The 16,133-nt window shown below is 51.4% G+C and overlaps 1 protein-coding gene and 1 non-coding gene across 2 annotated transcripts; one reads left to right on the forward strand and one right to left on the reverse strand.

Annotated features, from left to right (window-relative positions):
• Positions 1 to 8,676: 8,676 nt before the first annotated feature.
• RAB26 (RAB26, member RAS oncogene family) lies at positions 8,677 to 14,727 on the forward strand. Its single transcript, XM_054589198.1, has 9 exons — positions 8,677 to 9,030; positions 10,114 to 10,224; positions 12,557 to 12,598; positions 12,684 to 12,750; positions 12,887 to 12,939; positions 13,314 to 13,379; positions 13,473 to 13,529; positions 13,633 to 13,709; positions 13,817 to 14,727. The coding sequence occupies exons 1-9, from the start codon at positions 8,836 to 8,838 to the stop codon at positions 13,917 to 13,919; spliced, it is 771 nt and encodes a 256-aa protein (XP_054445173.1). The 5' UTR covers positions 8,677 to 8,835; the 3' UTR covers positions 13,920 to 14,727.
• A 683-nt stretch (positions 14,728 to 15,410) lies between these two features.
• On the reverse strand, positions 15,411 to 15,494 carry LOC129083940 (small nucleolar RNA SNORD60). Its single transcript, XR_008530513.1, has one exon. It is a non-coding gene; the product is annotated as a small nucleolar RNA SNORD60 (small nucleolar RNA).
• Positions 15,495 to 16,133: the final 639 nt, after the last annotated feature.

Genomic DNA, 16,133 nt, shown 5'->3' on the forward strand with positions numbered 1-16,133 from the left:
TATAATGTTATAATAATATAATATTATTTATATTATATAAATAATATAATATATATTATATTATATATAATATGCATTATATATATTATATGTACACACATATATATGTATATGTATTTGCTGATCTGACTCCCAAAGAGGTATACTTTTGATTCATTCACAGTGGACAGCTATCGTTGTGTTCGCAGTTATCATTTTTGCATAGTTTAAAAATTCTTGCAATACACCAGTGTGCCTCTTGAGGCACACCGCTTGAAATCCGCTTGAGCAATTTGTTAACAGTGTGGGTAACAAGTTCTATTTTATGTAACAATATGTTGGTTAGATGCGGGGGTGGGGGGGGGCAGTGTTTAGGCAAGAAAGTGGCCTTAGGCAACACCTCCCCCTAGAGGTGCTTTGGGTCCATTCACCTGCTCACTGCACCACAGGTTGAGTCCAGCCCACAGCTGACCCCACCCTAGCTCAGGGATGCGTACCACAGTAGAAAGATGTCTGCAGAGGACCTTGGTACAAGGCTGCATAGCCTGACAATCTAAGTAACTGAAAGGTAAATGTGCAAGCAATGGATATCTTCATTATCTTGTTTACAGTGATTGTTTCATGGGTATATACATATTTCAAAACTTATATTGTACAATTTAAATATGTGCATTTACTGGATATCAATCAGACCTCAATAAAACTGTTTCTTAAATATCTGTTTATAACAACAAAACAAAACAAAAAAGCAGGTCAGTGGTAGCCAGAGACTAGAGATAGGTGGAGAGAATTACTGCAAAGGGACAGGAGGGAATTTTGGGGGTGAACCAAATGTTTTATATAATTAGTATTGTGAAGTTTAAATGACTATATACTTGTCAAATCTCATCAAATTGCATATTTAAAATTGGTAAATGTTATTTTACATAAACGATGCCTCAATAAAGCTAATTTGCAAAAACCTAACCAAGTGAAAACTAAAACACCTTCTTTTAAATAATTCTTGGGCCAAAAAAATCAGAATTAAAGTCATATTATATAGAAATGAATAGTAATGAGCATGCCTTTTACTAATTCGGGGAGGCAATCGATATACATGGAAAGAAACTGATAACATCACTTTTGTATTATTAAGCATGAAAAATCAAACTAGTATATAAACTTTCATGTCAACATTCTAGGTATACAACTACAAAATAAACCAAAGCAAAGTAGAAGGGAGGAAATTAAAAAACTAACCATAAATTAGTCATTTTATAAGAAAGGATAGAAATGATTAATAAAATCAAGAGCTATTTTTAATATAAAAGGCTATTAAGATTTTTTTTAAAAACCTGCTGGCAATTGTGACTGAAAGAGAGAGGTAAAAATAAAGTACAGAATGTTAAGATCAAGATCAAAGCTTTGTTCACAGAAATAGTTGAAAATTATGTGCGTCTAAATTTTGAAATCTAGATAAGATCATTATATGTTAGAATATAAACTATAAAAACACACTTACGAAGAAATTTTTAAAACCAAAATAGATCAATAATAAAGGAAGAAACTGAAAACATATCAGAACTATGCCAGGAAAAGATACTGAATTTATATTTTTTTATGGACAAATCCTATCAAATGTGGAAAGATCAAATAGTTGTAATTTTATTTATACTCTTAAAGAACAGTCACATCTCAGTGTATTTTACATATATTTATGCATAAATATGCATTGTACTTAATGGATACCTAAACAAACTGGACAAAGATAGTACATAAAAAAGCACAGTCTAGCCCTGCCTGGGTAGCTCAGTTGGTTAGAGTGTCATCCAATATGCCAAGGTTGCAGGTTTGATGCCTGTTCAGGGCACTTGCAATAATCAACCAATGAATGAATGAATGAATAAGTGGAACAACAAATCTTGTTTCTCTTTCTCTCTCTTTCTCTCCCTCTCTCCCTCTAAAATCAATTAAAAAAAGAAACAACATAGCCAAGTGATTTTTTAGGTCTATCTCAGTCATAGAATCCTCATTTCAAACAAAATCCCAAAATAGAAACTCAAATGTCACTTCATAAGCTGAATAAGGGATCCCAAAGATATCTGGATCCAATTCTCCATAACCTTTGAATTCTATCTTATATGGCAAATGGGTTCTTACAGGTGTGATTAAATTAGGGGCCTTGAGGTGGGGAGTGTTATCCAGGTGGGACCTAAATGTAACCACAAGTGTCCTTACAAAAGGAATATTTTTTAAAAATATTTTATTTATTTATATTTAGAGAGAGGAGGGAGGGAGAGAGAAAGAGAGAAACATTGATGTGTGAGAGATACATTGATTAGTCACTTCTCACACTGGGGACCTGGCCTGCAACCCAGGCACGTGCCTCAACTGGGAAATGAACCGGTGACCTTTCAGTTCTCAGGCTGGCACTCAATCCACTAAGCCACACCAGCCAGGGCTAAAAGGAAGATTTGACAGCAGAAGAAGAGAAAGCCAGGTAACTATGGAAATGAAAATTGGAGTGATACAGCCATGAGCCAAAGAAAGCTGGAAGCTGCCAGAAGCTGAAAGATAAGGATTCTCTCCTAGAGTCCTCAGAAGGCATCAGCCTTGCTGACAGTTTGACGTCAGCCCCTTAAGACTCATTTCACACTTCTGGCCTCCCAAGTGTGGGATAATAAATTTGAGTTGTTTTGTGCCACTGTTTGTGGAAACTTGTTACAGCAGCAATAGGAAACTGATACAGGTGCCATTGCCAAACCTAATAGTGGTTACCTGTGAAGGATAGGATCTGGGGAGGATGAGAACTTTTATTCTTGCCTTTACCTTGTAGTTGTTGACATGCCAGCAAATATCATATGTTACTTTTTTTAAAAAAGATTTTATTTATTTTTAGAGAGAGGGGAAGGGAGGGCGAAAGAGAGGGAGAGAAACATCAGTGTGTGGTTGCCTCTCGTGCACCCCTTACGTGGGGCCTGGCCTGCAACGAAGGCATGTGCCCTCACCGGGAATCCAACCAGCAACTCTTTGGTCCACAGGCTGGCACTCAATCCACTGAGCCACACCAGCCAGGGCTATTACTTTTATAATTTCAAAAAAGAAAAGACAATGCAAATGAAGCACTTGGTCCAACCCGGAGGCAGCCACTGCTCTGACTTTCGTGGTTGTCATGGCTACACAGGGGTCCCTTTTATTTCTTTAACCTACACCTGTGCCCCCACCACCGCCATAAGACCAGGTAAGCCCTGGCTGGTATCGCTCAGTGGATTGAGTGCTGGCCTGCAAACTGAAAGATCACTGGTTCAATTCCCAGTCAGGGTACATGCCTGGATTACGAGCCAAGTCCCAATTAGGGGGTATGTGAGAGGCAACTGATCGATATATCCTCACACATGGATCCCTCTCTTTCTTCCTACCTTCCCTCTCTCTAAAAATAAATAAAATCTTTAAAGAAAAGAATCAGCCAATGAATCCATAAATAAGTGGAACAACAAATCGATGTTTCTCTCTCTCCTTTCCTTTCTCTCTAAAAATCAATCAATCAATAAATTTAAAAAGAAAAAAAAGCCAGCTATGGCACTCAGAGATTGCCTGAAGAGCCTGGGCCATGAGGCAACTGGGGATGTTCTGTTTTGCCCAAGCCCACAGGTCTCACCAACATGGGGCCTCAGTGCAGGGTCTGGATCAGAGCCAGGCCCTCTGCTAACCCCCTATTCTGCAGCTGGCACATTTTCCATCCTGAAACTGCCAAGATTACTCACGTGTGAGGACCTGAGCTGCTGTGGAGAGTGACAGCAGAGGGTGGCTCTGCTCTCTGTTCCAGCCCTCCATGGAACAGTCCTTCCCTTGTTCAGGCAGGGATGGACACCTGCACCTTATCACCTGCCAGGTAGGGCCTCAGTACCACAAAGATGAGAGGGCTGCACCTGGGCATTGAGGGCAGTGGGAGAGCGCACCTCTGACACCATCTGCTTCTGGGGTGATTTGGTTCTTCTCTCTTTGGGGTGGAAGTCACATTTAGCGCTGCTGCAGTTCCTTTCTGATGTCTCTATGGCAACATTCATGCAGATTTCATAGAACATAAGGTGTTTGAGCTGAAAGGAACTTTAGAAATCAGTTCCTTCCACCCCCTCATTTCACAGAGAGGGGAGCAGGCTCAGAGAGGGGATGCTGCATACCCAGGGTCACACAGCAAAGCATGGCCCAGCTGGGACCCCTATCTTTTGGTGCCATTCCCAGCCAGGGTTCCCTTCCCTGAGGTTTCAGACAGATGAATTCTGTAGTACTGATTTCTTGGAAGGCACCCAGGGGGCACAAACTTTGGGGGCTTTTCCATATCTTCCTTGCTAAAGGACTCCTGAAGTCCAGCCTGGCTCTGTGCTGCTCATTCAGTGTTTGCTGGGGGCAGGAGTAGGCAGGATCTACGCTGTCCTCAGGAAGCTCATAGTCTGGTGCAGGAGCAGCACAATCCCCACCCCCAGGGGACCACTGGACAGCAAATTTGAGTGTCCACAGAGCAAGAAGTGGGAATGGGAAAAGTCAGAAAACGCTGCCTGGAAGAGTGAGCTCCAAGCAGTGACTGGAAGTTTGAGGAGGACTCTCATTCCTTCCTGAGCCTGCCTGACTTAAGGGCCATGTCCTGTGTGTGAGCAAATGTTGGAGTGAAGCAGGAGGGCTTGGAAAATGGGAATCCAGAGAGAGGCTGCCCCAGACCATAGATCCTAGAGTGTTGTTGCATCTGGGACTCATGGGGTGGGTGGGTGGGTGGGTGTGTGTGTGTGTGTGTGTGTGACTCCAGGACAAGGGGGTCAGACACCCAAAAGGAGTACAGCAGCTCGAGACCCAGGGCATAAGGGGACCAGAAATCAGGGCCAGAGGGTGCTGGAGGTTGGGGTCCAGAAGTGAGGCCTCAAGGAAGCTTGGGTTGCTCCATCCCTTTGCTGGAACATGGACACATATACACCTTCCCCTGCATAGCAGAGCCAGTCCTATGCCAACAGGGTTGAGGGCTGTAGGCTCCTCTCCCCAGTGGGACACTTTCCTCTCACCCACCCCTGCACTGTTTAACCCCATGGCTCACAACTCCATGCTCTGCCACAGGAACCTGACCTGGCCTGCAGAAGGTCTTCTCCTCTCTAGATCTGAAGGTCCTAAGATTCTGGACATCCCCAGATCCAGCCAAGGCTGCCCTCCTGACTTTCCCCACCAAACAGGCCACTTTCCTTCCCCTGACTGGCAGCCTCATTATCTGTAGCTATATAACAAATATCCCCCAAATGCCCACAAATCTGCATTTTGGACAGGGCTCAGTGGGATGGCATAACTGCTTTGCCTGGAATCTGCCGGGATGCCTTCTTTACTCACAAGGTTGGCAAGTGGGTTCCTCTCCACAAGGGCTCCTCCAAGAAACTATTTGGGCTTTATCATAGTATGGCAGCTGGGTTCCAAAAATGAGTGTTCCAGGAGACAGGAAGGAGGTGCTGCCAGTCTGGAAGTTCTGAGTCCACAAATAGACACAGGATCACTTCTGCCAGCAAAGCAATCTCAGCTCCTGTCCAGACCCAGGGGCGGGGAACATAGACCCTCCACCGTGATTGGGAGGAGTAGCAAAGAATTTGCCATCTCTAATCCATCGAGACACTTCACAGTCTCTGCCCCATGGACTCTGATTCTTCTTTGCCTCAACTCCAGGCCTACAGATCCGGTCTCTCCTGGAGGTCCCCTTTGTCCCTGTTACCTCCCATTGGGTTACTGCATCCCCCTCAAACTTATCTCCCTTACCACAGGCTGCACCATCCATTCCACTTCTGCTGCTGCCCAGTATTCCTGTAGCAGTGTCCTCCATTGCTCCACTCAGAAGCCATGCATGGCTCCCTACTTCTCGCTGAACAATTTCCAAGTTCATAGGCAAAATGTTTACATTTGTCTTATAATCTAGTCCCCCTTCTATGTTACCAGTTGGGTTACCTGCCATTTCCTGCAAGCAACTGGACCACACTTTGACCTCTTCTGTTCAAAGTGCCCACCTACTGGCACTCTGAGCCTGCACATACTCACTTTCTCCACCAGGCAAGTTTTTCTGTCTCCTGGCCTATTGGACTGCTGCTCAACCTCCAAAGCCCAGCAAAAATGCCCTTCCTCCCCAATGCCTGTTCTTACTACTTGATCACACTAGTCTTGTTTTGGTTTTTTTAAAAAATATGTTTATTGATTTGAGAGAGAGAGAAAGAGAAACATTGATCGGCAGCCTCCCATAGGCACCCTGACCAGGGTTTGAACCCATAATGTAGGCATGTGCCCTGATTAGAAATCAGGGTCCCCAACCTTTTGGTGTATGAGACAACACTCCAACCAACTGAGCTATACAGGCCAGGACAATCACACTAGTCTTATCATTGCACTTTGAAACACATTCTGCTTTAAATCCCTGTTAGCAATGATATGTCCTCCTGAAGTGTGGGACCCATGTTTCTAACTCATACTTCTTTTACCAATTTAATAACTTTATTGAGGCCCAGAGCCAGCTGCCAGGGATATGGCAGTGACCAAGACAAGAGACTTTCTGTGCCCAAACAGCTCACATTCCAGAGGGTGATGCAGATGGCAAACAGAGGAACCAAGAGACTTAATGATCAAATAGTAGGAGGACTGCTGGAAAGCAAGAGAGGCAAGGGGGGCGCTGTGAGGCAGGGGCCCAGAGCTCCCTCTTTTCAAGAGAAACCAGAGACCTGGAGTTTCACATATATTCTCCTAATTTTAAAGGTTGCAAGGTCAAACCTTTCTGCTCTGCTGCTCTCAGCTTTCCTCCCCTCCAGGTCTCCTACCCTCTATAGCATACCTGTCCCCTCTCTTCCTGGTCACCCCACCAGCACTAGCTCCCCCTTCCCCCAACTCAGGCTGCCCTACCTGTAGCCTCAGCCCATAGGACACCCAAACTCCACAGTGTCTCCATGACCTAGGGATGCTCTGAGCAGTGACTGGCAGCAGAAAGCAGGGAGTCCACTGCATAGGACCCTGGGGCCAGGGGCATTGGCTATCTGAGACCCTGGACCGGTCACCCTAAAGTTGGGCTCCTAGGGGTGGGACACCTGGAGTACCTCGAGTCATAGCAGTGGAAGCCCAACAAACCCACCCCAGTCCCACTACCCTCACATCTGGCCATTTATTGGCCTGGAAAAAGTGGGAGTCCAGAAGGATGAGACAAGAAAGGAGGCTAGGGGCTACCTCACAGGAAGCTCTGACAGGGCCCTAAGGGATGGGTCTCTAGGGGACCTGTGGGTCCACCCTGCCATGAGACACTTTATGCGCTCTGGAGCCAGAGTTCCCAGGTGCAAATCCTGGCTCTGTCACTTCCTAGCCTGGTGATCTTGGACACTCCCTTTCCTTCTCTGGGCCTCAGTTTTCCCATCTGAACACAGGATCATAGCAGCACTCACCTCACAGGACAGTTTTGAAGATGGCATGTGGCTGGCACATGGTGATGCTCAGTGAAGGGCAGCTTTCCACAGCCTTTCCCAGGCAAGTTCCTGCCAGGTCCTCTCGAGGAATTGCTCTTCTGGACAGCATCCCTCCATCTGTGTTTTTCTAGACCTCTGAGCCTGTGAACATCTGCCAATATAATTATTTGAGCTCTGGGCACTGCCAGCTGCCAGGACTCAGGTCTCTGAAGGGCCTGTCACATCTGGGAGGGGGGAGAGCAAGGCCATCCCTCCAGCTCCCAGAAGAATATAGAGCAGAGGCTGATCCCAGGGATGCTGCCCTTTTGGCTGCACCTATTACCCCCAAACCCTGAGTGAGGGGCATCTTGGTTTATCACTCCCAGGATTCCATTACAGTCTCAGCCTCATGCTCAAAACCCAGAGCATCTTAGGTAGGGGTTCTGGGACAGAGCCCCAGGTAGCCCAGGTGCGGAGGAGGTGTCAAGCCCTGAAAAGGGGTCTGCCAAGGACCAGTGTGAACCTGGTGCTGGAAGTCCAAGGGCCAGCCACTGCCTGGGCGAGAGGCCTCCCACCCCCTTCACCAATGAGATCCTTGAAAACAGAGAACCTGCTGATGGCTGTGACAGCAAATTCCCTTTTCCCAAGGATCCCAGAACTTCAGCCCAGTGGGCAGGAGCTGTGGGGAAGAGCTCCTGCCAGCTCAGCCCTGACGTTCATTGGTGCCTGCTAAGTCCTGCCTCTGATAACCAGCTGTGTGCTGAGCCCCAGCCCTTGGAGCACAGGAGTTTGTTTGCCAAGCCGGAGTTCCTGGACTTGGCTGCCCTGGAGGAGAGGGAGGCCCTGCAACAGGCCAGGTGGCATCCCTGGCTAAGAAGAGACAGAATTCCAGAGTGCCCACACCCCCTTGTAGGTCCACTACCTCAGCACCCCCGACCTCAGAGCACTCTCCTGGTCCCAGACCCAGAAAATTGTCCAGTAGGGGTGACCGGGCAAGAGGCAGTGCGCAACATTGTGGGGCGCAGCGTAAAGAGGATGACAGGATTTCGGATGCTCCCTCACCGAGGCCCAGCGCCTCACACCCCAGCCTAGGCCAGGAGCGGGTCACGGAGCTGAGCCCACCGAACAGAGGTGCACTAATCAGCTCACTCTTGGCTGTGCAGGGGCCTTCAGACCCCGTCTCTCAGGCGGCCGGCTCATTTGCATGGCCCCGCCCCAGAGCAGCCATTGGTGGCAGCGGCAGGGAGCCGGGGCTGAGTGGGTGCGGGTTGTGGGGGCGGGGGGTGCTGTGGAGAGCTGGGCGCCCAGGATGCCGCCAGAGCCTACACGCGACGGGTTCGGATCCGGGTGGAGCTCCGTGTGAGCAGGGAGCAGGGCAGCTGGCTGTTGGTGTGCGGCGGCTGCAGTGGGAGCTCACTGGGTGCCCGCCCCGCCTGCCATGTCCAGGAAGAAGACTCCCAGGAGCAAGGAGGCCAGCGCGCCCGCTGCCTCAGTGTTGCCCGCCGCCAACGGGCCCCGGCCGGCGCGCCCCAGGACTGCGCGCCCCGGCTCCGAGGCGCCACCCAACGGGCCCCCACAACCCGGCCGGCCCTCGCTTGGCGGTTGTGGCGACTTCTACGACGTAGCCTTCAAGGTGAGCCGGGCACCCACCCCACCCCCACCATACGAGCGCAGCAAGTGGAGTCTGGCAGGAGCCGATCGCGAGGGTGTCCGGGCAGGGGTGCAGGACTCTGAGAACCCTTGGCGCGGAGCTGGCTGGACTGGCTGGCATACCACAGCGCATCGCGCGAGCGCGCGCGCACACACACACAGCTGTGAGACCTGGGTTTGGAATACCAAACAGGCCTGCCCCCTACCCTATCCCCAGATGGCAGGGCAGATAAAGGACCCCGCGGAAGTCAGAGCTAGGCGTCCTCTCCCCGCTCCCAAATACCTCCACCCCCGCTGCAGCCCCAGTCTCATCGTTTTCCATATGCTGCTTCCCCTCACCCCTAGTGTCTGAGGGTCTCCTCTTTTTCTAGAGGGCAGGGAGAGTAAGGAGAGGTTTGCCAGTGGGTGTGGAGCTCTCCAGACCAAGGCAGAAACTTGTGAAATTGTGGGGCCTTGGCAGGACGATCTTTGGGTTTGGCAGCCTTTGGCAGCAGGCTGTGGAAGGGTGGAGGAGGGGTCAGGCCTGACTGCCTCTTCCAGTCCACAGAAGTGTCTTGGGCCCTTCCTCCTGCCAAAATCTGACCCTTATGTGGCACATTCCTTTTGTGTCTGGCTGGGTTGGAAGCCCGCTGGCATAGAAGCCCTTACAGGCCTCCCAGGAAGTCCCTAGCCACCAACCCCCTGGGGTTCTGCTCTTCACCAAGCCCCAGATGCTCCCCTTCTAGATCAAGTATGGTATCCAGAGCCTGGGGCGTGGGGGTTAGGTAAATCCCTGGATGGAAGGAGGCCGCTGCCCTCACTCCCCATTGATTGGGGTGGGCCTCTGTCGGGGACAGAAACTTGTAGAGGTAGAAACTGGAGGTGTAGGCCAGTTGGGATGGTAGCTGCTGTATCTCCAGCAGTCCTGAACGCAAGTCCTGGGGTCCGCTTGTGGGCTTGGGGTGCCTCCCTCTACTCCTGCTCCTCATCCCCAGCCGCTTTTTAACCAGGCCAGTTCAGGGAAGACCAGACACTCCTCTAAGTGGGCCAGCACTCTGGTCTCCTCTGCCCCTCCTGCTCACCCCAGGTCATGCTGGTGGGAGATTCAGGCGTGGGGAAGACCTGCCTGCTTGTGCGCTTCAAGGATGGAGCTTTCCTGGCAGGGACTTTCATCTCCACCGTGGGCATCGACTTTCGGGTAAGAGTGGAGGTTGACGTCCTGGGACCCCAACACCAGCTCATTGAGTTCTCACAGCACCCCGGGCAGCTGATTCTCCATTATCCCATGGCACTGACGGGCTTACAAAGTGGAGCTCCTGGATGGACCCCTGAGTCCAAGCATCAGGGTGGTTGAGGTGAGATGCTTTAAGGAGCCCAAGGGTCCTGGAGGCGGATGGTGGCTGCTTCTGACTGAAGTAAAGATGGTGCCCCTGTGGCTGGGGTCAGTATAACAATCCTGGGGCTCGATTCTGTGCATCTGGGCAGGTGATCACTGGTTCCCCCAGAGCCATCAGAGGGAACTCAAGGGCCATATCCACTTGGGAGGCCAGTATCACTGTCCCATTGTATAAAAGGGACCCTGAGATGCCAGGCAGGCCACCCAGGAACTACAAGACAAGTGGCTATAGCTCTTGAGCACACACCCCATCCAGCAGCTGGAGAAAGTGTATTACCTAGAGATTGGGAGCTTGCTTGGGGGAAAGTCCCTGACTTGGTGAGGAGCCTCATGGGAAATGCTCCTACTCAGCTGCCCTCCCCTGCCAAAGGCCCATAACTACCCCCAGCTGAGGGGCTGTGTCTTGGGGTTCTTCTGGGGGTGCCCTGGACTCTTGGCTCCCAAGACATTCCAGCACCTCAAGCAGCTTATGGGGTCAGTAGGAAATGATAGAGACCCTCAGGCATTCCAGGCTCCAGTGTTAGAGCATCCACCTCTGTCTACCAGTCTAAATTTGATGTGCCAGTGCTGAGGTGCTGTGTAGTTGCTGATGTGTTCTCTGCAAATCCTGAATTTGCATTTTTCTCACCCTTTAATTAGACCCAGTTGGTTGGAGACTGGGAGGAAGGCCTATTCTGGAGACCAAAAAAGGGGACTCCCTCCAGCCTGGGAGTCATTCTCTACCCTGTTTGGGAGGACCAGATCCCCTCAGATCCTCTGGAAGAAAGTGTAAAGGTTCAGGTGCCAGAAGGGGACTGTGTAGGCCCAGGGCAGTGGTCTTTTGCCTATTGTGGCCCTGCTTCCCCCCTTCTCACCTCCCTCTTGGTTCTGGGGCAGGTGATGAGGGAGGTGAGGTGGTTGGTTCATACCCCTGTTCCAGGTGGCAGGGAAGGCGGGGTGTCCTCCCCACCCAGGCAGTTAGCTGGGTTTGGCTCCCTGGAGACCCAGAAGCACCCTGATAGCAAGAGCTTGGGAAAAGGGAGACCGTGACATTCCATCTACCCCCATCCCCACCTAGCAGATGGAAATCAGGGTTGGGCCACTCCTTCAGGGTTGACTAGAGAGCATGGCCAGGCCGCAAACACATGGTAAGCACCCAGTGTATATACAAGGCAGTTCTGCATTCTGGTCACTGCACTGGGCCCTGTCCTGAGGGAACCGCCATCCCCATGTGGAGAGCAGCTTTTAAATTACAGCAAATGCTCTTAGCCCTCGATCTGGGCCAGACACAGTTCTCAGTGCTTTGCACGTGGTAGCTCACGTCATTGGAGCAGCCATGTGTTGGGCACCGCAGTTATCCCCATTTGTGGATGGGGAAACTGAGGCGCAGAGTATTAGTAATGGACCGGGGGTCACATGGTGGGTGACTTCAAATGTTACACAAATGGTTCCAAACAAAAGGAGCAGCATGTCAGAGCTGAGAGATGCCAGTGGCCGGTAAGGGGGCTGGGATTTACACTCAGGAGAGTGCAGGGAAAAGGTGTGTGGGTTAAGGCTGAACTGGTGGGCACAGGGATAGGATGGCAGGCTAGGTGAAGGGGCTGGGCCGAAGAAGTGCTGGGGGAGGACCAGAGCAACTGTATTCAGTGACTACTGGGAGGGCGGTGGCATGGGTGGTGGCAAGGGGCAGTGCAACAGGTGAGGCAGCGTGCCAGGCCTGCAGGGTGGGCAGAGGAAGAACAATCTGGCCAAGAATTAGACCCCCATGGTCATGGAGGGCAGCGGCCTGCAAGTCCATTACTATGTCCATCTGAGGAGAGGCCTGGGTGCCCTGAGCATGTCATCAGGAGGGGCTCACCAAAGGCACGAGGAGAGCTGCCTTGATGCCAGGACTTGGGTTCAAGGAGAAGTGTGCCCTCCAGTTAGGAGGTAAGGTTAATGAGGAGGTGGGTGTTGGGGGCAGAGCCTGGCCAACTGAGGGACAAGTTTAAGATTGATTTCAGGGGCACACCAGGGGATCATCAATTTCAGGCTCAGTCCTGGCCTGGCACTGCCTGCCTCCCCCTGCTGTACTCCCCACCCCCCCCACCAGCCAAAGGCCCCTGCCAGAACATGGCACTGGGCTCATTGCTGGAGCTGGCTGATTGTGTTTCAGAACAAAGTACTGGACGTGGATGGCATGAAGGTGAAGTTGCAGGTGAGGCAACGGGGGGGAGGGTGAGTTGAGGGCACCTGGGAGGGACTGGGTAGCCTTGACCACTGGCCTGTATCTGTCACTGCAGATCTGGGACACAGCTGGCCAGGAGCGGTTCCGCAGTGTCACCCATGCCTACTACCGTGATGCACACGGTGAGCTCCCGGACAGTGTCCCAGCCCAGGGAGGCGGGGTTGTGGTCTGTGTCTTCGGGTGCCCTGTTCCCTAGGCTTCTGCTCAGAGAAGGGTTGTGGGCAACTGGAGGTGTCCTCACTGGCCTTCTGCCCCCAGCACTGCTACTGCTCTATGACGTCACCAACAAGGCTTCTTTTGACAACATCCAGGTCAGTGGCTTCCTTCTGGGCGGGTGAAGGGGGTGGTGGCAGTGATGGGCCATGCGTGATAGGGCCTGAGCCCAACCCCAGCCTCCCTCAAGTGGATGGCATCAGGGTCTGAGGACCCTACTGACAGCAGGGAGGGGGAAAAGAGGGCCCCTTTGGGCTTTTGGTGGCCCAAGTTGAGAGTATGAGCCAATGGTGGCCTGGCTGACCTCTCAGCTCCATTAGCCCAACCAGTACCTTGGACAATTTTCAGGGGCACCTCAGCATAGCACATGGGTCAATTTCTGGGCCCTTCCTGTTAGAGACAGTGTGGGCTGTGGTCTGGAGAAGGGAGGGATGTGGGGAACACCAGTCTGGTCTCAGCCCTCCCACGACAGGCCTGGCTGACTGAGATCCAGGAATATGCCCAGCACGACGTGGTGCTCATGCTGCTAGGGAACAAGGTGCGCACCTGCCCCTGTCCTGTCCTGTCCCGTCCCTCTGGCTCTGTGGTGGGGAGAGCCCCAGGCAAGTTCTCACCAAGACCCCTGTGCCAGGTGGACTCTGCCCAGGAACGTGTGGTGAAGAGGGAGGATGGGGAAAAACTGGCCAAGGTGAGTCTGGGCAAGGTGGGTGGCTAGGGGGTGCCCCCCTGGGACTGTAGGGCCTGGGTTGTCCCCACCAGGATGCCTCCTGGCTAGCAGCAGCTGTTTGCAGGAGTATGGGCTGCCTTTCATGGAGACCAGTGCCAAGATGGGCCTCAACGTGGATTTGGCCTTCACAGCCATAGCAAAGTAAGTCCTGGCAGTCACCAGGAAGACCTCCAGATTCAGATCCAGGGTCTGTATCCCCTTATTGGGGGTATAGGCCACCCTGTCCCATTGTCATCCCTGCCCCACAGGGAGTTGAAGCAGCGCTCCATGAAGGTCCCCAGCGAGCTCCACTTCCAGCTGCACGACTATGTCAAGAGGGAGGGCCGTAGTGCTTCCTGCTGCAGACCCTGAACCTAGCTGGGTACAGCCACTGGGCTTCCTGCTGGGAGGCCCAGGCTCAGCCTAGTCACTGGAAAAGCTGGTCTACAGGGCCTTCTGACTCATCATCCAATGGTCAATCCCAGATTTTCCAGGACTCTCAGGCTAAGCCTAGCCCTTCTCTTGTCTGGGTGGCAATCTTTGTAGCCTCAGTCGTAACAAATGGGCTTCAGGGAGCTAGCAGGCATGCGGACGTTCTTCACCTGCTGACAGCTAAGACCCTCAAGGGAAAGCAACTGTAAAAAGGGTAGGCGATGCAAGGCACCTGGTGCTCTCTGCTGCCCCCTTCTGGACAGAACTCAGCCTTGAGTTTAGAGAGCAGTCCCTAACCCTTTAAAAAGCCATGTCTTCAGCTGCACATGCTTCCCAGGCAGAGAACAGCAAGGTTCCTGCCAAGGCTCCAAGCTGAGGGCTTCACTGAGAATCACATGCGTTTGTGCCAAGGACCAGGGGCGCGTGCTCACAGCCCATACTAGGAGGCTCTGGTTTCATCAACAGGGTCTTCCTCTCAATTTCCCTTTAAGGATGCCAAGACTGTGGCTTTGTAACACAAGGAATAGCATGTGGTAGATTGCAGAAATGTCAGGTAAACTAGGATTACCAGCTGTTGCCTACTGACCAGGGTACCATCTCAGCAGGCCATGGCAATGGGCATGGTTTATGTACAGTTCAGGCCTATACTTGGCAAGGTCAAGCCGAGGGGGCTGGTAATGCACTACATCTTATACTAAAATCTTCAAGTCTTTTGATTGAGGGCCTTTGTTTTCAGTCCTAGTGAATAAAGCTGTATTTTCTGGAATGCCTTTGTCATCCATTGAAATCACCTTTTAGAGCTCTCGGCAAAGCCCAGGTCCTGACTTCAACACTAAGAGGGTGGTACTCCTCATAACCAGGCTGGCAAAAAAATAAAAGCAGGGCTGCCTGGACACACAGCGCTGTCCAAGGAGCACGTGGTGACCTGAGCAGTCAACTCAACTTCCCTCCGAGGACACAAGAAAGCACTTGGGGCCAATTAATCATGTTAGTGAGGAATTAAGATTTCATGACCCACCCTAGGGCAAAAGCACAAAGAACTTTTTTTTTTCTTTTTGCCTTATAAACAAAATGGAGATTGCCTCAGTAGTTGGGAAGTATGAATTTCCATTTCTATGCCTGTAGTCTTTCCCAAGGTTGCCCAGGTATAAACCAGTCCTTACAGAGTCCCATGGTGTGAAAATAAAGACTCTTGCACTACAATAAATTCTTACCACCTTTGCTTTATTGCTAAGCAGTTCAAGTATTGTAGATAGGGACTACTCCAGCCTTACCACCAGCTCCCTGGCCTGACTGATGTTCATTTACACTCAAGGTCTCCAACCAGGTCACCAACGGCCCTGAAAGGCAGACAGTACAGAAATGTACAGAAACCCACTGTCCCCATTTGTTTTTACCCTCAAAACCCACCCGTCAATGGGGGTCACCCTGAAGCCTCAGTCTTGCAAAAATAATCAGACTGCACGTGCAGTTTTCATACGAGGTGTCAGAAATTAAAGCAATTCATCATAGGCTGGAAGAGGCATCGGGGAAGCCAGGTCTGGCCCACTCTTACCTGTAGTGAGCTATAGGTCTGGAGGTTCGGACTTCCCCGCCGGAACTTGGGGGATGGAGAATGGACAAGAAACATGTATAACATTGAGGACCACAGTGAAGCTCAGGCTGAGGCTGGACCCCAGGGCTACGCCGGCCTGTGGGTTTAGGCGACCTTCTCAGCTTCACTACGTGCCCAGCTCCTCTCCAGGTATGGCACACAGAGACCAAAGAACACGCAACTTCCAGTCTTGTACTTGATCCGAAAGGAAGAGAACAAGCGAGGTTCAAGCTTTTATAGAAACGTCCCCTCCTCTGCGATTGGGTAATCCCGTCAGGATACCCGCCCCCGCCGCTGACACACTCCGCTCGTCGCTCTCTACTCCTGTTGATTTCACCAACCGCACCATGGCATTTCTTTTGGGGGCGATATCGCTTTTTGTAGAGGCCATTAAACCTGTGAGCGACGGATGCACAGAGCCAATTAGGCTCCGATCTGCAACATAGAGTGATTCTGAGGCTGCCAATCCAGCCCCGCGACAGTGGCGTCGCCGGAAGTCGTAGTCTCTGAGGAGTCGCGCTTGGGACAGCCTCCCGGGCAACGAGAGAGCCGGAGAACTA

The sequence above is a fragment of the Pteronotus mesoamericanus genome, unplaced genomic scaffold, assembly GCF_021234165.1.
Source record: "Pteronotus mesoamericanus isolate MK-2021 breed Mesoamerican mustached bat unplaced genomic scaffold, CSHL_Meso_final scaffold_167, whole genome shotgun sequence".
NCBI lineage: Eukaryota > Metazoa > Chordata > Mammalia > Chiroptera > Mormoopidae > Pteronotus > Pteronotus mesoamericanus.